A 21456-nucleotide genomic window follows, 5' to 3' on the forward strand; every position below is an offset into this window, starting at 1 on the left:
AATTTTTATATGAATAAAAATGTGTTTGCATTATTTTCAAAGACATGTCATCAATGTGGGTGGGAGTTCAGAGCATTTATTTATTGTTGTAAAGTGACGCAGCAAGTGCAATAAACATAAAACAAGGAAGCACACAGATGAAAATAGATTCACTTTAAAAATATTTCGTTGGACCTTGTTGCCATAATCAGCTTGAGAGGAGAGTGACTTTTCGTATTTCATTTCTCATGCACTATTTATGGCACTGCATTGGCATCACTGTGAAAGAAATGTAATAATTTTCTAACATTTTCTTTAAGGAAGTACTTCTTCTTAGCTGTGAAATTTAAAAAGATAGTTCAGAAACATTCTTGAATGAAGAAATTTCAAATAATGTCAGCTTCTATCTAAAAAAAATGATGTTATACCCAGTGAAAGATGATTCATTATTAAAGTTGTGCTTTTATGTAATGAAATCAAAAAGATGTGACCCTATTTAATATATACGTATGTTTGTGGAAAAAATGAGGTTTTTTCTGGTTTCCATCAACTGTATTTGATTTGAATTTTGTTGGTTCATAACTTTGAAACTAAGAAGTTTTGAGCAAATGCAATAACTAGGGAGAAAAAGTTCTTAAAGATGCAAAAACTTGGCCCAGGAGAAGGTAAAGGGATGAAGGTGAGCACGTGAAGTTGATTTGGTGTGCATTCCAGGGTGGGGGAGAAGGGAAAAAGGGGGAATCCCCTTTCCTCTCCCACCCCCTCATCAGAACCCATAACCTATCACCTTCACACTCTGCATCCCTGATTTTCACAAATATGTACTCTACCTAAAACACTGCAAAGGCTCTCGTGATGTGAAGATTGTGAACGCTGCCTGCTTCCGTGTTTCTCTGTATGTATTGGTTTCTGCTGGCCATAGTTTCACCAGCATTACAACTGGCATCTTCATGTTTTCAGTTCAGTTTTAAAGGTTTTTATTCCACAGTCATAATAGGAACAGAAGAAATAACAGTAACAACAATATAATGTGAAAACACAAATGATCCGGAACCTCTGTTTTAGGAACAATCTCCTCTTTGGTGTGGACAGGAAGATGGTAGATTTGCAAAGAGTGTAGTGATGGGGGAAAGACCTTAATAAACTCACATCGGGAGCGGCAATGGCCCGGTATTCACTCTATGGGGAAGGGAAACCCGTGAAACCTTCGCCCGGCCGCCTTAAGTAAGAAAGACTAAATAAATAAGTAAAGAAGAAAGTAGAAATTTAGGAGCAGTAATAGTGAAGGAGGTAAAGATAACAGTAATAGATGGCAGTGTAATATTGACCATCCTTATATAGGTGGATCCAAGGCGTTGCTGCTCTTTGATTGGTTAGATTTCAGCAAACCGTTTCCATTTGCTTAAGAGCCATTAATTGTATTCCCTGTGGTAATTTTCATGATGTTTAGCGATTTCAATGGCCTCATGGATAAGGCTAGGGTAGTAAGGTGACTCTTTCAAAATTGGCTTCATCCAGGTTTGTCTTATTCCCAGGTTCCTACTAGACATGTTCTGCCCCTGCTGAAAGGCAGCATTTTTATTTATTGACTTTATTGGGGTGAAATTGAGACTTCATAGTCCCTTCTTCCACCTAGTTCTTATAAATTATAATAAAGACAATCACAAACATCCATGCCCTAGATTGAGGAAAACCCATGTAGGCAGGGCTCTAACCCACGACCTCTGGATTGGCAGGCGAGGGCGTTACCCCACCGCCACTGGGGCCGGCATTGGGAGAGAGAATGAGATATTATGCTGCCGTGGGAAGTTCTACTTTGGACAGACGAGTGGATCAATCAAGTACCACCTACAGGAATACCAGAAAACCTTGAAAAACAAACAATATCACCTTTCAGTAGTGGCAGAGTATGCCTGATTGGAGTCTGGTCATGGGATAACCTTGGACAAAGTGGGAAGACAGTTTCCACCTCCACAGCACATGGAAAGGAGCTGACCAATCAGATAACAGTAGCATCGGCCCTGTAAAAGGACAGCTAAAATCGCATCGACATTACCACCCGGAGACACCAGCTCTAATGTTTAGTGAAACTGTTTTCTGCAGAAAGCAATGCATTCGATGAAACATATATGTATCACCTCCATATCTTGCATAAAAATTTGTGCATGAAGATTTCACCTATGTGAAAAAACCAGGCACACTGTAATAAATAATTATTCTTGAAATCCACAAAATTTAAAATCAATCTTCAAGACGAGATTTCACAAATATGATCCTGTAACCATAAATTTCAATTTTTATGTTGAAAACAATAAACTTCTGAATGTTTTTGTAATGACATGTAACAGAATGGCCGTGTAGAAAAAAAAACTTTCCAGTATCATCAGATGATGTATTCTGCACTGCACAGTTTGGTTCATTTAATATATACCTGTATAAAAAAGTATGTGAGAGGTTTACTAGTGTGAAGTAGTAGTTTCACCATATGCATACATTTTTCTCATTCAAAATTTTTTTATGTGTAGATGTTATGTTGTCAAAATATTTTTTATGTGTAGATGTTATGTTGTTGATATGTTCTTGGACTTTTATTCATTTCATTTGGATGTGTATGGTGTGGTGTTTCAGGTGAGAAGAGGCCATCAAGGGTGAGGGCTGATGTGACTGTCAACCTTAGCGTGAGGCGTGAGATAAAGAGTGAATGGGAGAGTTTGAGGAAGCATGATGTCTGCTTTCTAATCACAGTGAGACCTGTTTGTAACATAGGTAAGCTTGCAGATGAAATTGTTAATCTACATACTTCATTAATTTTGAGCTTTTACTTTCTGTAGTAATGAATACGTTATGTATATATTTATTTATTTTTAGCGAGGATTTAGTCTAGGATTTAGCAAGGACAAGGTCATATCCATTGGAGATGTATCTTTAACTTACCATGTTTGATGCCTTTTAAGACACACTCTAATTTCAGTTGTTCACACACACAAGACTAAAGACTTTTAACAGTCTAAGAGAGAGCATGAAATGCCACCAAATTCAGATATATTTCATTTTAGTTCTTACATTTCAGAAAAGCCAAATAGTTGGTACAGTCATTGACGTAATTGCCCACAAAATTTAGTTTTTCTGAAAAATTCAATTAATGGCAGTCTGCATTAATAAACAACAATGACTACAGTTGAACATATTGCAAAATAAAGCACTTAATTGGGAAAAAAAACATTCCATATTATGAAATAGGACGCCAATCACTTTCAAAGCCATAAAACAATGCTGTTTTGTTGATGATTAGTTTTGATAAAATAGGATCAAGTTCATTCAATATCTTACTTGCACCTCTTTCAAGATTGCAGAAGGAAGCAACATGATATGATATTCACTTCACATATTAGCAGTGAGCTTTATAATTACAATCCCAGCAACAACACTCTTCTATTGATTAATAAATATTATGTTTAAGTAAATATAATACAGTTTAAATAAGTAGACTGACCATCTGGGGTCAAAGTAACATTCAACATCAAATTTTAACCTAGAGTCCAAACCTTCACATATCCTATCGCGTGGGTGATTTTAACAACTATAAATTTGGAAAAAAGGGTGTCTTTATGTGTTATCAAATGTGATCTGTTTAAGAGAACTTAAGTAAAAATACAAGTATCAAAAGTAGAGTCTGCACAAGGCAGCTGTTAGCCATCCCTAAACCTGTCAAGAGCTGAAAAATTTTAAGTCTCACAGTTTCTTCTAGCAAGCTCCCTTAAATATGAAATCCTGAGACTTAGATGGAAATCACTTCATGCAGAATTCCTTGTATGAATAAATTACATTTGAATCTCAATGGATGGGTATTACGATGTCAAACAATTTTATTCACATATTCTGGCTTTTGTGTTCAATTTTTCATAATTAACACACTAATTATGATCTTTTATCTGCTTTGTTTGAATTCTTATTCCCATGAACAGAACTTTTGATAGGTAATAGCAGAAGAATGCTCCTCACGTTTGCTCATTGGTTATGAGTGTAGTGTCAAATCTGATGTTGATTTCAACCCCTGGGAAATTCAGTAGCACATCAAGAATGACTTTTTGGGATAGCAGAAGCATGCAGACCACCAAAAGTGCCCACAGAGCAAGAAAATATTCCAAATACCTGTTTTAATGTGCCATATTATTTTGTTTCAGGGACCCAGTTTACTCACACGCAGCCATTCATTCCTCAAGTTGGCCTTGTTTATGTCCGAGGTTGTGAAATTGAGGGAATGTTGGATCAAAATGGTCGTGTGATGGAGGAGGGGCCAGAGCCAAAGCCTCCCTTACCTGGGGACACTAGAACGTTTAGGGTGTGGCTGGACTGTAACCAGTACAGAACTGACATGGACCTTGCTTCACAAGGGAAAGAGGTTGGTTGGCCATTTCATTTGACTTTTAGCAGGTTGTGGGGCATATCCTTCAGCGATGATGTTGAGGTTCCCCATTGTTAAAGAAGCCTAGATTATTTTCCTTAAGAGATGAACAAGTAAACAACTCGTGTTCTAAAATGCTCATATTCTTTGGTCCAATAGAGAACTGAATTCAGTAATATGTCTCCAAAATAACAGCTATTTGGATGTTGCACAACCTATATTTCACATTTCCTCAGTGATTTTTTCTAAATCTAACCATGTCTTTCTTAACAAAAATAATAAAGATATATGGTGAATAAATTAAATAATGCATTTGCATAAAAGTAATTAAATGATATATGTTATTTCAGGTTATGAAGTTGTTAAATAATAAATAAAGGAATGTCATTTTACTATGCTGAGCAGTGTAGAGAACGTTAGAAGTAATAATGATTAAAAAGTGACTCTGCTCATAACTTCTTTCCATCATCAATTCATCAATGGAAAACTTTGATGTAATGGATCAAATCAATATACAACTGATAGTTCATCGTTGCTTTGTTGTTGATTCTCTGTTTGTCTTGAGGTCATCATATGCTATTTACTCATTTTTCCCCTCATTTGCAAATTGTTGACTGAAGCAAGATTGTGGGCAGATTTTGCCAGGTTCAAAAAAATTATTAATCTTCCTCCCCCATCCTCCTTACCAGCTCCCTCAGCTACTGGAAACTACGCAATGTCCCTCTGTTATTCCCCCACCTGCGCCAAACAATTCACCCCTTCACCATGAATAGATAGCGTGTTGTACCACTAACTAAATTTCCTTTTCCATAACTCCGATCATATCCCATAATCAAACAGCCTCCAATCAGTCCCCACATCAATTAAAGTATAATTAAGGTCTTGGGAGTAGGGGAGGATGTTAGGTGAATGAGGAAGGGGCAGGAATAGGATAGGTATGTTGGACGGAATGAAGGAATTAAGTTTAAAGTGATGAAGAGGGGCTTATTGTTGTGTTGAATGTCAGGTAGTGTTTTATTAGAAGTGACAAGGAAATGTATCTTTTTACCATTATATAGGGTGTTTCCATTTGAAACCTACCTTATCTGGTGGATTACCAATAATAATAATATTGATAGTCATCTCATTTGGAGGAAACGTATTACTAAATTGTATGGAAATTGCAAAAACTGCTTTAGTATTTTGTAACCTTGGGCACTTTTGGACATTGTAATTGTTAAAAATTATGTACTTCATGAAATATCTCGTCTCATTTAAGTTATGGTATAACCTTCTTGGTAGTGCCTGTGGCACACAACTGACAAAAGGGTAAAGCACCTCAGAACAAGAAAGCCTTGGAAAGAATCGTGTGAACCCCTTTTAAAATTATTTAGAATTTTAACTTGCCTTGTGTATGCTTCTGTCATGTTTATATCTGTCTATGATGAAAGCAAGCATTCATGAATGAGCAACCAGATGTAAATTGTACATTCAGTTATCTAGCAACACCATTTCACTTAAGAATTATATTGTATAACCGTTTTTACAAGTATCGAAAAAATGCCGTGACTTTCAGTACATTTAGAACTAAGATAAAATTGTATTTGCTGGCAAAAAAGTTAATGCAGGAGAGATGAATTTTTAATTGATAATGATTTAAAATGGCCCTTATTTATATGTTTTTCTGTGGTTTAATATAGTATTATGCTAATATAATTATATGTTTTCTTACTTGTCCTATATTTTGGTTATGAAAAATAATGACGTGACTATAATATTATTATTATTCTGTTGAATATAGGATGTTTATGAAACGTTCAACATCATAATGAGGAGGAAGCCCAAAGAGAACAACTTCAAAGCAGTACTTGAAACAATCCGTGAACTTATGAATACTGAGTGTGTTGTACCTGACTGGCTCCATGACATCATCTTAGGTTATGGTGATCCTGGTGCCGCCCATTATTCCAGGTAACATTTAGTTTATATTGCAAACATGTGTGCTTTATGTTAAACCTTAGAAGTAAAACTTCTATAATAGAAGAAAGGACTTAAACATGCAGCACACATTAGAAAGTATGCGATGACATACATAGTGTATAATATCATACACACGGGTACATACCATAGGTGCAATGAGGCATGTATCACAAATGTGATACATTTGCATCAAGGCTCCCAAACATGTAAGTGGGGAGGATAACAACTTTGTCAGTGTTCTGATGACGACTTAACACTCTCAGTTGTGTATCAGCCAATGTACCACAGCTTAATCTCTCAGAAACAAAGGTTTTGATAATATTGCATAAAAACTTAGAAAAGATCTCTTGAATGTATCATATTGCGTTTATCATAAATTTATTCCCCCCAATAGTAATTTTTATTAATATTTCATTCTCTTTTGAATATGTTAGTTAGCCACAGCTAACTTTAGTACCTATAGTACCATGATACGTACGAGCTAATTAGCCTGCTCTTGTGAAGGTCAGCATATACAGGGTACGGCAACATAACTTCCTTTTTTGAAACGCGCACCAATCAGGCCGTAGAGGTCACAGCTAGGTAGGATTGGTCTCATTTGACAGCCAGGGTTCTAAAGTTTTTTCTTCACTCCCAGTCACTTGCCATCATACGTTGAAACAGTGAGGACCGTGCGTTTGCTGTCAAGGCCTTCCCTCTCAAATGGATGTTCTGTGATTGCAACCCAGCAGGCATTCCAAAATCGCTTCAATTTGGCCCCGTTTCGCCGTGTCCCAGACCAGAAATCAATTGTTACATGGTAATGGTCTTCAAACCTGATTTCCTGAGTTTATAACAAAACTTTATGGCTTATCATTGCTCCATGGAAAGTGGCCTTGTGAATTTGTGGCGCGACCCTCGAGCAGGGGTTCACTCTAGCAGCGATCTGCAGACTAATAGCCCACAGTTAACTGATGTGCATTGTGTTGCTTTCCCTAGACCTCTCACCATTTTTCCCACCGCTAATGGTCCCATTCCAGTCGTCCACTTCGCCAGGAAAAATCGATTAACTTACTTTTTGGGACATACCCTGTACATATTTACATATATTGGATTAGCATTTGGTTGAGTGGCTATGTGCGATTTCTATGAAAAATGAATGACTATGCACTTGTTGTTGGGTCAGTAAACAAAGGGTAAATATAAATGCATTTCCTGTCATGGTTGTCAATCACATGGATTTGATGTGCTCATTTGATTATTTATTCTTTTTTTCTGCAGAATGCCAAACGAAATTCCTACTCTTGATTTCAATGACACATTCCTTGACATGGACCACTTGCGTGCAAGTTTTCCTGGCCATGAGATAAAGGTGAAAACTAATGATCCTACAAAGCTGGTGCCACCCTTTAGGTAAAATTCTGGTTTTTCATCATACATAATTACATTTTTTCCTTGTTAATTTTTATTTCTTGTATGTTTTTAGTAATTTGATCATTATTAAGTCATTATTTTGGTGATTGGTTTTGACTCTTGTCATTATCACGATTGAAATACAGTTTAGCTTTGACAATTCAATGTAAGAGTTCAACTCTGCAGTTTTTTTCTACCAAAATCAAACATTTTTTGCTCTAGGCTAACATTTGAAGATGTAATGAAGAAGAACAAGCAGAATGGCAAAGTTGATGAAGATGAAAAAATTAAGAAAGTGATTGTTGTGGAGCCACATGTGATACCCAGCCGAGGTCCATATCCATTTAATGAACCAAAGAAGTATGTATAATTGTTACAAAAATGACTGAAAACTTAATTTACTTGGATAATGTGGAAGAGATTATTTTTATTTGTCGGAAATGCATTTGACAAATCCATGTTCACTTGTTTGAAGGGTTTGGAGCTATTATATGTTTTTTTGTGGTTTAAATATACACGGTAGATAAACCTACAGCATGTCAAGCAAATGAAACTCACTGTAAAAATAGTTTAATGCTCAACTACACTTGTCTTTACATGCAAGTGTTTCATCTTGCACTCTTATTGCAGACTTTCTCAACAAATTCAAATGGGTAATGTCATGTTATATTATATATAACATAACGTATAACATGTTATATAAGTCCTTCATGAGTTCCTTACTTTAAATAGGAGCAAGTAGGTTTGTGTGTTTACTGTCAAAGACGCTTTATTTCAATGAGATAACAATGATCCAATGTGTAGGAACACCATTCCGTTCACTGCAACCCAAGTGGAAGCTATCCGAGCTGGATTGCAGCCTGGCTTGACTCTTGTTGTTGGGCCCCCTGGAACAGGAAAAACAGATGTTGCTGTTCAGATTATTTCCAACATTTATCACAACTTTCCAGCTCAGAGGACGCTGGTAGTGACACATTCTAATCAAGCTCTAAATCAGCTTTTTGAAAAAATCATTGCCCTGGACGTGGATGAAAGGCACTTGCTTCGTCTTGGTCATGGTGAGGAGGCATTGGAAACGGAAAAGGATTTCAGCAGGTAAAAAAATTCAGCTATTCTTTGGTCATGCTGCTCTTTCTCTCACAAGATATTTAATTTAAATTCGAGCTATTCTTTGGCCATGTTGCTCTATCTCTGAGAGGAAATTTAATGTGAATTATTGGGTGAAACTAATAATCAGTGCTTTGCTCTTTTTAGGTATTAAAATACAATAATATATTGTGTTAGTGATGAGTAATCATTTAAACTGTTTGTTAAGAATATATGAATAATTATGTACAGAAGTATGCACCTTTGGTTTTTCAGTTTATCCAATTTGAAGAACACAATATTAATTTTTTATTAAATATATGCCATGATTGTTGTTATAACCCAAAATCAATCTCAATAAGAAGAGTTAAGAAAATGCTCCATTGGCTCGTATCAAAATGCCATTCATTCAAGGTGTTTTGGCTGGTCAACAATGATAATTGTCTTCCAAAAATCATGAAACTTCTTTTTGTTTGCCCAACGTTATTATTTACTCATTTATTTCTTCATAATTTCTTCCTGCCATCGTGTTGTCTAAACAGCCTATTCTCTGCCTTTTCCCCAATCTCACTTACCCAACATTCTCCATCCTATCACAAACTTCTGTATCCCACTACCTTCCAGCTTACCCTCCTCACACTTCCTGCGTTTTGTTTATATTTCCATCATTATATATATATATATAGTTATTTATGCAAATTGGAAAGTACTTATACCTTCCATTACATTTTCAAACAAGTTTTAATCCTTCTATTTCTACTTGGAACAACCCTCTTGTTTTCCCAAACACATTGATCAAGTTTGATATGATTCTTATCATTCTGGTCCATTATTTTGGAGTACATGTTGTGGGCTTAAGTTTTTTGAATGCTACTAATATTTAAGATCACTTTCAAGATTAGTGATTCATCTGGATGTATTAAACACTTTCACAAGGATAAATTTGTACTATTCCAATGAAAAGTTAATGGTTATAGAGTTATGACTTTTTCTGAAGTAAAACATGACAAAATATCATATGTTGTTGTTGTGGACTTTGTTTGGATGTTGTATTATGAGCTGTCTTTGGACCCAATTGAAATTGAATGAATTATTTATGTCTCAATTCTAATACTTTTATTGGTGTATAAAATTTTTATTATTTGTTTAATTTGCTAAATGAAAATTGTGTCAATAATTTCTTTCAGATATGGTCGTGTGAATTATGTGCTGGCAAAGAGATTGGATTTGCTTACTGAAGTGCAAAGGTTACAGGAGAGCTTGTGTGTGTCAGGAGACGTAGCATACACATGTGAAACAGCTGGGCACTTTTTCTTGTACCAGATCTTTGCCCGATGGGAAAGGTTTTTGAGCAGAGTGCGACCTGCATCTGGAAAGGTCAGTGGGCCATTGATGCATTTAGCCAGTGTGTTTTAACCGAGCATCTGGTGAATAGGGATGACTAAATTGCAAAAAATAATGTAATAAAAAATAATCTCCAATAACTCATTTGAATCAGACAAAAATAATCCCTTATTACTAGTTGGAATCAGTAAAACATTATCATATATTTTGTGAAAAATATTTCTGTATATTCATATTTAGAAATTTTAGTTACATATTGTCATTACCTCTTCTTATATGAGAACATTATAGTTTGAGTTATAGATTGAGAAATTTATAGTTTTGTTTGAGAGAAGTTTAAACTCTCAAGACAGCTGCCTAGAACAGATTCAATCAAATGATTTTGGATGTTTGTGGTAATGAGTAAATTAAATTAGATTAATATTTGTTTTTTTCTTTATTGTCAATTACCATTGGCCAAACTATTAGGCTTTTAATATTACCTATGGCTCAATAAAACTCTTTAATGCCTTAAAAATTTAAACTCTTTTATTCATGAAAAAGGAATGCACAAAGGCAAGGCTGTCAAGGATTTTGAATTAAATTGAAATTAGTCAGTAAGCACGTTGCCTGATGAATTGGTTGAGTCTAATACTAAAATAATTGATGAGTTATAAAATTTCTTATGAAAAATTTTTCATTATAACTTAAAAATAGCACTGTGTTAGTTAGTTATGTGAATGGTTTTATTTACATTTTGTGGTCAATGCATCGTCACCATTTGTAACTCCCTTATTGGTTGTCCATAAATTTTGTGACAAATGTAGGGTCAGTCTTTGAAGAATAGAGTATATCTTATTTAATACTATTGCTGCTACCTTATGACTTTGGTGCTGCCTGGTTAAGTTCAGTATTTTGAAACAGACACTTTAGATTATTAGGTAGTGTTCATAGAAACATATCTAACGATGCTATTTGACATTAGGTGGTTACACTCATGTAGTTCTTTTGTGGTTTATATTCATTCTTAAATGAACTTATTTTGTCCAATAGTATGGAATTATGCTTTGCCAAAACAGCAGCATACCTGTACAATATATTTTCCACGCAAAAGCAGGAACTCGCTTGTTAAAATTTATGATGGTCCCAGCTACCCTCATCAATGTGAGAAGTTCAACTATCCAGTCTGTTCTTTACTACTTCTATGGAGACTAAATCCTTTTTGGCAGATAATTGAAAATCCTTCTTGTGAATAAATTTCTTCTAAATGAATCTCATTCTTGCCCCTTTTTGCAGATTGTTCCTGTCAGAATAATATCTAATGAATTTCCATTCCATCGGTTTTTTGATAACGCCCCTAAACCCTTGTTCAAGGGCCAGTCATATGAGGAAGACATGGAAATCGCAGAAGGATGCTTCAGGCAAGTTTGTAGTCATTGTAGTATTGTAATTTGTTTTCCATCATCCTTGTGTCAATTGTAAATCACATTTAGTTGCTATTATGCTAATTTTTTCTTTGAAAAATCTCTTTTAGGTATATTGAGAAAATATTTACTCAGTTGGAAGAATTCAGGGCATTTGAACTCCTGCGAAGTGGTCTGGACAGATCAAAATATTTGCTAGTGAAGGAAGCAAAGATCATTGCCATGACTTGTACCCATGCTGCCTTAAAAAGGAGGGAGCTGGTTGATTTAGGTATGACTCTCTTGATTAACTGAGTTTAACTCATACAAAATGGGTCTCCCCCAAGTGGTGGATCATTACAATTGTTCATTCAGTGGTTCTTCACGCTGTCATCAAAAGAAATAAAAGCTGATCAATTATGTAATCAAAGAAAACACCACAGTTTTCAACCCGAAGGTCTCTTTGATAGGTGAGCGTAAGGCTTATCTAGCACTAAGCCCAACGGTGTGTGAAATTCATGCATTAAGCGGGTAATAAGGGAGGGCTAGTTCTTTCCCCTGTGCTGGTTATGGTTTTCTAGGATGATCTGATACCCATAAAATCACACAGATTAGGCGCAGCTGAGGGTGGCCAGAGGGGTGCCAGGAATTGAACCCTGGCCTTCCAGTCAGCAGCCCAGTGCTCTACCCATTAGACTGCCATGTCCTTTTAATTAGATGTAATTTATAATAATTAATAATTGCATTTTTTAATGCAGATATTTTTTCCATAAAATCATGTGGAATATTTTTAAATCTCATACTTATGTTGAGCAGTGTGTATTCTTGGAATATTGTAGGATAAACTCTGTAAAACGAAGAGTTGGATAGAGAAAGTGTGCAACAATAAGTGTATGATACGAAACTATTCTATTGATGTTTACACAGTTTATGATGCATACAGGATACACTGAATTCTATTGATGAGTTCTTGTAACAAAGCTGGATAAACTCCAGATGATATATTTAATGTCCATTCTTTTATTCTGATGTGATCTATGTCATGTGAATGTGATCTAAGGGATCAATAAAAATTATTCAATTAACCTATGATCACATCATTTGAAGTTTTGACCAGAAGTTGAGCATTTATTGAAATTTTGTCTTTTTTATGTGATTAATAATATGAAATGATTGTTATTCAATGCATTAGTAAAATTTTTAGCAAATTTCATTTTAACATTTTCATCCATTGCAGGTTTCAAGTATGACAACATCCTAATGGAGGAGTCAGCTCAAATTCTTGAGATTGAAACCTTCATACCATTGCTTCTACAAAATCCTCAAGATGGATTCAGCAGGCTGAAGAGGTGGATAATGATTGGAGATCACCATCAGCTACCCCCAGTGATCAAGAACATGGCGTTCCAAAAGTATTCAAACATGGAACAGTCTCTCTTCACTCGCATTGTAAGACTAGGTGTCCCAACTGTGGATCTGGATGGACAAGGAAGAGCTCGTGCCAGGTAAACTGTGGTTTAACATTAAAACATAATTGGATCATTAAAATAATACATGCGTCTGCTCATCTTATTCATCTAAACTCCATGCTGTGTATATTCATGTAAAAGTTGGTTGAGTTGTTTTGCAGGATTGTAAAAAAATCTGTGTAGTTTTCCATCTTTTGTGAAGGTTTTTCTGTTAAGGGCATGATTAATATAAATGCTTGTTTCCATCCAAAGGATTGGTACATGGATCCAATTCGGAATTCTCATGAATATTAATTGCATGTGGTTAACAGCAGAAAAAGTGATGAGTGATGGCTTAGAGTAATAATAAAAAGCAGAATAGAAAATGATTGAAATTCCAAGTTACTCATTATTTACGAGATAAGAATCAATTGAAAAGCAGACAGTATAGACATAAATAAAAAATTAATACACTTGGACTATCTTAATTTGCCATTAATAACCTCTCAAATGCTGTGGTAGTTTTTCTCAGAAAGGAAAGTTTTTACAGCATTTTTTCAATGTATGTAAATGTTTAATTTATTTATAAGCCTGTGCCAGTTTGTTGTACAGCACTGGTCCCATTGACTTGGATCCTCGGCCTGCTGCTTTTGGCCTGGAGTACTGAATGTAAATGTTCATTACTGTTCTAGTTAGATGAGCGTGGTATTGTTTGGAAGTAGATGTTTGGGTTAAATGATGGTTTTTGTTTCAATTATATGAAGGAGATAGGAAATACGTGTCAGACATTGATTGCAGTTGTAGAGAGAAAAATACTTAAGATGTTTGATCAGGTAGATATTTTTAAAAATTCATTTCATCCTCTTGTTATAATAACTTAAATGATGGAGCAAAACATGTGTAATAATGTAATTGCATGTCTATGATGTCCCAGAGTGAATGATAGTTTGTGTTGTTCAGCTTATTGGGAGTGACAGTGAGAGATTTATCTAATTTGTGATGTTCATATGTTAATTATTTCACTTCATTCACTGACTCAAACGATGCCTATTTATTCTTATTTTATTTAGCATATGCAACCTTTACAAGTGGCGATACAAGAAATTGGGAAATCTACCTCATGTTGAATACTGGCCAGAGTACAAAATTGCCAATCCCGGATTTTGGTATGATTTCCAATTGATTAATGTCGAAGATTTCAATGGTGTTGGAGAGTCTGAACCTAGTCCATATTTCTATCAGGTATGGATTTCAAACTTTGCCAATAGCTCTGATTTTTAGAGTTATGCTTTCATTTTCTTTGGTATGTGAAATATTGAGAGTGATAAAAAATTTAATTTGAAAATAATATCTCGTTGCCTTCTTTACAAAGAATTTAGCGGAAGCTGAGTATGTTGTGGCAACTTTCATGTACATGAGATTAATTGGCTATCCTGCTGAAAAAATATCAATTTTGACGACATATAATGGACAGAAGCACTTGATTAGGGACGTAATCAACATAAGATGTGCCACAAATCCTCTCATTGGAAGACCTCACAAGGTAAGTGTAAATTATTTGTTGCTCATGTGAGAAATTAATGTGCTTGAAGTGTAATTAACCATTTGGTCATTGGTGAGATCTTCAAAATGTGTGCTGTAACATTCTCTACCATCCTGTTACATTCTCTGTAATTCTGTAACATTCCCAGCTCTACAATTTTGGCACTGTGCAAAAATCATAATGGTGAATATAATAATGTACATAAATTACATTATTGAAAAGGTACAGCTTTAAATTAAGTTATATTTTAATTATTGATGATTTTCATTTGGTGTTTTTGTTTAAATTCATTTTTGTTTGCAGAACACAAACCTACAAAGTTATACATTTTGAAAACTTCCTCTTTTAAGCATAATGTAATAAATTCCATTTTTATATATCCCTGATTAATTCTTAGTGTAAGAATAATTCTAAGGATAACTCGTGTTCATTCATTTATTATTTTGAAGCATTGGAATCAATTTATTTACTCGTGTTACCATCTGATACCACAGTGAAGTTTGGTAATATCTTGCTGAGTCTTTGAATTCCACATTTTTGAATGTCGCTTGGTTTCCCTGAGTATTTCTCATGTGAATTTTCCCATATCTGTTGTAGTCTGATTCCAATGTCAAAATAGTTCTTTTTAGAGCAGGGAGTGTGTATTAACATTGAAATACTCTACAGTGTGTCAATTTCAAAGTGTAAAAATCATTCGCTTTGACCGGGATTTGAACCGAGATCCATTGATGTCCATCCGAGTGATTTAGCCAGTTAAGCTACCAAAGCATCCTCTTGCACTCCAAAGCATCTCGGGGACATTCGTGCCTAATATCATTTCAATTGGGTCAACATTAAATAACCTTTTAACAAATGCATGTGATGATTTTAAATTTCTCTCTCTCACCCACATTAGATGATATAAAATGTTGCAGCTTCCCCACCTCCCTCTTTATTCTTTAGTGATAAATTAGACCTTGAAGCATGCTTACGGATTAATATTTTCATGAATGCTTGTTTTGCATAGCTTTGAGCCCCCTATATTAGGCATCAGCCAGCATCGGTGCAGATGACATCAAGTAGTCAGTATGTTAGTCTTACGCAGTTAAAAATGGTTGCATCCCATTGTCATTAGGAGTGCAGTTCGCGATAGACCCTGACATTGTAAATGACCACAGGATACCTTCCCAGGATTTAATATTAAAACTTTTCGTTTGACATTGAATTTCAATTACATCCTCATTATATGCACAATTCTTGGCCCTAAAAAAATGATTTTGGCATTTGCCATGATAACAGATTTTTCCATACCAAGATTGAATGTGTGAAAATAAATTGAATAAAAATTTTCTGTTGAATTGCAGATAAATTCAGAAGTGTTCTGAGTTAGAGATCATTCACCCTAGAACTCTTTGTTTCCTTTATGTCTCCCTTACTGCCTCTGGGATCCCAGCAAGCCACTCTTGGCTTGTCACCGGGTTTCCCTTGGGCCAATACACTAGAGTTGACACAACACCTAAGGCAGGTATCAAACCAATGACCTTTGAGTTTGCAGGCAAGCCTGCTACCCATGTGACTTACCCAGCCATCAGGGTAAAGTCCTAAGGTCAACCATCACCATTGGTGATGGAAACATTGTTACGAGTATCTCTGAAGATTCTGATGAGGTCCTTTTACTTTAATGTAATGCCCTGTGGCCATGACAGCCTCATAGATATCCTAATTCCATTACATTCATTAATTCTCTATTTTTGTCCACAGGTGACTACAGTGGACAAGTACCAAGGTCAGCAAAATGACTACATTTTGCTTTCCCTCGTGAGAACTCGAGCCGTGGGTCACTTACGGGATGTCCGTCGGCTTGTTGTTGCCATGTCAAGAGCCCGTCTTGGCCTTTACGTCTTTGCACGCGTCTCCCTTTTTGAGAATTGTTTTGAGCTCACGCCGGCCTTTGGTCAGCTGACCGATCGACCTCAGCAACTTTACCTTGCTCCCCATGAGAGCTATCCGACTGAGCGATTGGCAGATGCCCAGCCTCGAGGCAGCCCTCATGTGGCGGAGAACATGCCTCAGATGGCATCCTTTGTTTATAATTTCTACATTGAAAAGGTTCAGGCAATGAAGTCCATGTATCAGGTATGATCCTCCTGAAAGAAGGCTTTCTCTTCATCTATCTGTATTTTTTTTTGGGTGGGTAAAATTATGTTTGTCTGAATGTTTAGTGACAGGTTTTTATTTTGACATGCATTCCTGTGAATGCAGTTGCCTTAACCTAAGCCTAAGGAATGTATTTATTAGCTAATGTGGGATTTTAGTTTTCTTTATTGGTAATTATTTTTACATACTGTTGAAAACTTTCTTCAAAAAATGCCTCTTAAAGCCATAGCATGGAAAAATTGAATGAAATATCTGTCTATAGCCTTGCAAATATCTGTAAATTACATTTTAAGGCCCTAAGTATGGATTATATTTAGTGCACTTTGTGTTTTAAATTGCTTTATCCTTTTGAGTCGTATTTTAATCCCTGTTAAGGCCATAGAGTTCACACTTCATTATTGTTAAATTATAAATGTATTTCCTAAAATAATTATAATTAATGTGGCTGTCGATTCACAGAATCTGTAACCTTAAAGACATTATTGGATTACATTGCTGATTTAGGCCAGCCAATAGGTTTCTTTGCTGTGTGCAGAGAAGTAGATAATTTCAGAAGGAAAAATGTATATTATTATTCAATTGTTTCTGGCTCAACCTTGTGGAAATTCATTTTAATGAAATTAAGAATACAAAGTAACTTTCCACTGTCCTTTATTAGCGTACAACCGGTTTCAACGCTCAAGCGTCATCATCAGGTACAAAATAAATCAGTTGCAGTTCACTTATATACCAATCATTAGGGAGAGGAGGGGTGGGTGAGAGAGGGGGACGATAAATGTTTATGGGAAGAAAACCATGGGAGTGATTTCAACCCAGAACTGTTACACAAGAGTGAAAAAGGAATGAGGATGGACAAGTGGGAAGAATTTGAAATCAGAAAGAACTTAGAAACGGGTCATGTGGTTAATGATTTATTGTTTGAATACCTCTCCCCAATCCTGGAAGTACCCCTTTCCCTCACAGATAGACCCGACAAACCCCCCCACCCCAACCCACCCCAACCCACCCCACTCTAAACCAACCAAACACCTGTCCTGACACTTAACACCCCTATTCCCCCTCCCCATCAATGCCAATCGCAACTCCATTTTCTTTCGCCTCCTCTTCGTACCCCTCTCTCACCCACCCCTCCTCTCCCTCATGATTGGTATATAAGTGAACTGCGACTGATTTATTTTGTACCTGATGATGACGCTTTTGAGCGTTGAAACCGGTTGTATGCTAATAAAGGACAGTGGAAAGTTACTTTGTATTCTTAATTTCAGTATATTATTATTGTTGAATTGAAACATTACTTTAGAAAATATTATATGGTGTATTTTTTTTGGTAAATTCCAGGATGCACAAAAGGTGTGGCAGAAGCCAGGTGACCACAAAGCGATCACACCTCAGAGATTTGTTCCTCAGCATCCTGGTGGTGACAGAGACACTGACAGTGAGGAGGAAGATGACAGAGTGAAAGAGGAGCAAGATATTGTTCTTGGCAAACAAGTGGAAACGGAAACCAATGTACAAAAAGCAAGCAGTGGACCGAAAGGGGAAGTTGTGGTGGAAATGATTGTGAATGAAGTGGAAGATGTGAATGAGGAAGCCGAAGAGAATGAGGGAATGAATGTTGATGACGATTAAATGTATGCCCATATTTTTTAATGTAAAAAAATAAAATTTTGATACTTGTGTATAGATTTTTGTATGTCATCTAATGTTTTTAATATTTTTCCTATATCTTTTATACCTCACCCCTCTCTAAAGTACACGCACACACACACTTCTCTGTTGTATAACTATAGTTTTAACTTATTAATTTTCTGTAGAGATTCATTCACTAAAATGGTCATATCTGGGTACTCATTTGACAATTTTTAATGATTTTGATTCTTAAATATAAATCAGTTACTGATAAAGGTGTTGCTAAATCTTTTAAATTAAGTGTGAAATTATGTACATCATGTATTATGATTTATGGAACACGATAATTATGGTAGTTTCATGTTGGCTTTGCTGATTCATGGGTGTTTATAGCATGAAAATGTTCACTTTAATTAAAGATCCTTTTTCAATGAAATTCCTTTCTAAACTTTACCACCTATCCCATTTGAATCTACCAGTAGTCACGCTGTCACTAGAATATTGTCTTGTATTATTTCATATAGCATTACTATTTTTTTTGTCCACTTACTTTTTAATCACTCTGGGAACATTTTTAGTTTTGTTATTAATTTGTCCCACGTTTTCTTTTAGTATTACTTTGGGGTCATTTTTCCAGTTTATCTTGGATGAAACTTTTATTGTCATTTGTACAAGTTTAACTTTTAAGATTAAAATTACTATATTTTTTGCATAATAAATTCTCTTTATCTTGCTGTTTTCAATCAAACCATTCAAAATGTGTACTTTCTTATGACTACGAGGGGAAAGAGCTTCAAGAGTCATTTTGAAAGTCGGAATTTGAATTTCACATTTAGCATTTTATCATATTCAATTCCTTCTTTATGCTAATATAAACAATTGTGTTTAGCTTTCAATGCACTAGTTCAAATGGATTTCAAATTCATTTTTAGAAATTTGTCATGTATATAATGGTTTGCAAAAGCAAGATATGGAATATGTTGTTCCATGAATTGGCCATTTCACAAGGCAGAGAAGTTATATCCAGCTGGTTTGTTCATTTCATTCTGTTTGAAAATTCTTTAAATTTTAAAAATTTTAAATTTTAAAAACTTTAAATTATGTAATGCCCTTATTTTGTCTGACCCTAGAATCATTCTTGCAGAAAAATAGATTTATCCATACACTGCCCAAAAGAACTCCAAAAGATTTTACCCTCTCAATGCTATCATTAAGCTAAACAACAAGCTAATCAACTTGGAGTCAACCTTTCTAGGATAGTGTGTGTACTGTTTTGGTTGATTTTCATCCTCTCTTGTCTTTTTTCCTTCAGAGTGAATATGCCCAGGTCCCACTATTTGAAATCAAGATTTAATGAAGGAAGAAAACATATATTATGGTAATAGAAAAATTGGGTACCAATGTAAAGGACACAGCCATTGTAAAAGATGAAGCTTGAAATTCCTGATGATCTATGTTATTAATCTATAGATGAACTAAAATAGAAAGTTATTTAGTCAGTAGAATGAATTCCCATGGTAGGTATGTAAATTGTTTTATATCAAAATATAATAGGTAATATTCTCTTGCTCATTCTTCATTTACGGGACTGCACTCTCACTGTAGTGAATTGTGGTATCCAGTAAACAGCAGTACTTAACCTTTGAAATGTTCAATGACAGCAGAGTGAATTACAGCTTACAAATGACAGGATCTTTAACAGAATACTGCCATGGGACAGATTAATAAATTTATCATCATCATTTTATGTCTTGATTTCTTTCCTCGACTTCTACTAAGGCACTATTTGGTATGGTGCTAATGAAGCAATGATTGTAGAAATGAATAGAATTAACAATCATATAACAACCTCTAAATCCAAAAGAAGCATGCATGGAGAGCCCTTTGATTGGTGATTGGATGTTAAGGACTGTAGAGGGGAGGAACGTAAGGTAAATGAGGAAGGGGTAGGAATAGGATAGGGATGTTGAGGTAATGAAGGGAGGAAGGAAATATATGGAGGTGAAGGGAAGCTTATTTTAATGTTGAATGGCAGGTTGTGTTTTTTGTTAATAGACATGAACTTGTTGCACAATTGTATAGGATGTGTCCATCTAAAACCTACCTTAACCAGTAGAATAATAACAATAGTCTCTTTACTTTGTCTGGAGAGTAAGAGTAACAAATTGGTCTTGCACAGGCTTAGATAGTGGTAGAATTATAATGATATCACTTGTGACTCTTTTGATTAATGACTATGTCTTAGAGAAAGTATCAAGGTGTACAAAAGTACTTAATGATATAGTATCATACAGACTCTATATAATGTAATACAGACTTATTTTAATGAGGTTGGAAGCTTTGGTTTGATGTCCTGAACTTGTGATTTTCACTTCTTCATTGATATTTGTTTCCCCTATTCTCTGAAAGGAAATAAATCTCTTGCTAGTGTCATGACAACATTGTGAAGGAGTTGAAAACAAGGAGATATGTTGACCTAAAATGTGCAATGAAACCATGCTGAGAATCATGAAAACTCAGCTTTCTTCACTGAGATTTGAACTTGGATTATACCTGTTCTTATTTTGAACTCCATTTTTTGTCCAGTTGAAACTATCATGGCTTTCAAATTTGGCTAAGTTATTTTTTCATGGTTAGGCAGTTAGTGGTGACATATTGTGTATGGGCAACCAAAGGTATTATGAAACTACCGTAAAAATAAGTTTAATTTTGAAAAAGAGCATAAAACAATTTGGCTATGCCACTCCATCTTTGCTGGTTTACACGTAAAACCTCAAGAATGTTTCCCCCGAAAGAAGTCAAAAGTACATCCATTATCAGAGCTAAGGATAATAAATTGAATTCCATATCCTGCTTAAAGTTAAAATTGAAACTGCTATTATTCTCTCCTTGGGAATGTCAGGGTCAGATCCTGGGTTAGTGTAATAGGTCATTCATAGTGATTTCCCTGAACATTTGTGGATATGCTCACATTCATGCATGTGACTGGATATGGTGTGTTGTTTCCTCCAGCTTTACTGCTTATGAACGTTGAAATTTGTTCAATGTTAAATCTGAGCACCTAAGGATTATATGGTCAGCTGTATGCAATAATAAAACGTCTTTATCGGGGTGAGGTAGGAACTAGAAAGCCCCTTCTTTCACCTCACCCCT

General features: G+C 35.3%; 1 protein-coding gene across 1 annotated transcript in view; it reads left to right on the forward strand.

Moving 5' to 3' along the window:
• The window catches only part of LOC139692903 (RNA helicase aquarius), a 134172-nt gene extending 115386 nt beyond the window's left edge, over nt 1-18786 (forward strand). Inside the window, exons 12-25 of the mRNA XM_071591219.1 lie at nt 2608-2745; nt 4164-4381; nt 6165-6334; nt 7604-7735; nt 7958-8095; nt 8540-8830; nt 10009-10198; nt 11441-11565; nt 11679-11839; nt 12785-13052; nt 14066-14237; nt 14368-14538; nt 16279-16653; nt 18013-18786. Coding sequence (XP_071447320.1) covers nt 2608-2745; nt 4164-4381; nt 6165-6334; nt 7604-7735; nt 7958-8095; nt 8540-8830; nt 10009-10198; nt 11441-11565; nt 11679-11839; nt 12785-13052; nt 14066-14237; nt 14368-14538; nt 16279-16653; nt 18013-18303 — 2840 coding nt within the window. The 3' untranslated portion in view covers nt 18304-18786. The remainder of the gene's footprint in view (nt 1-2607; nt 2746-4163; nt 4382-6164; nt 6335-7603; nt 7736-7957; nt 8096-8539; nt 8831-10008; nt 10199-11440; nt 11566-11678; nt 11840-12784; nt 13053-14065; nt 14238-14367; nt 14539-16278; nt 16654-18012) is intronic.
• The last annotated feature ends 2670 nt before the right edge of the window (nt 18787-21456 follow it).

The sequence above is a fragment of the Hetaerina americana genome, unplaced genomic scaffold, assembly GCF_022747635.1.
Source record: "Hetaerina americana unplaced genomic scaffold, ioHetAmer1.1.p SCAF_44, whole genome shotgun sequence".
NCBI classification, from domain to species: domain Eukaryota; kingdom Metazoa; phylum Arthropoda; class Insecta; order Odonata; family Calopterygidae; genus Hetaerina; species Hetaerina americana.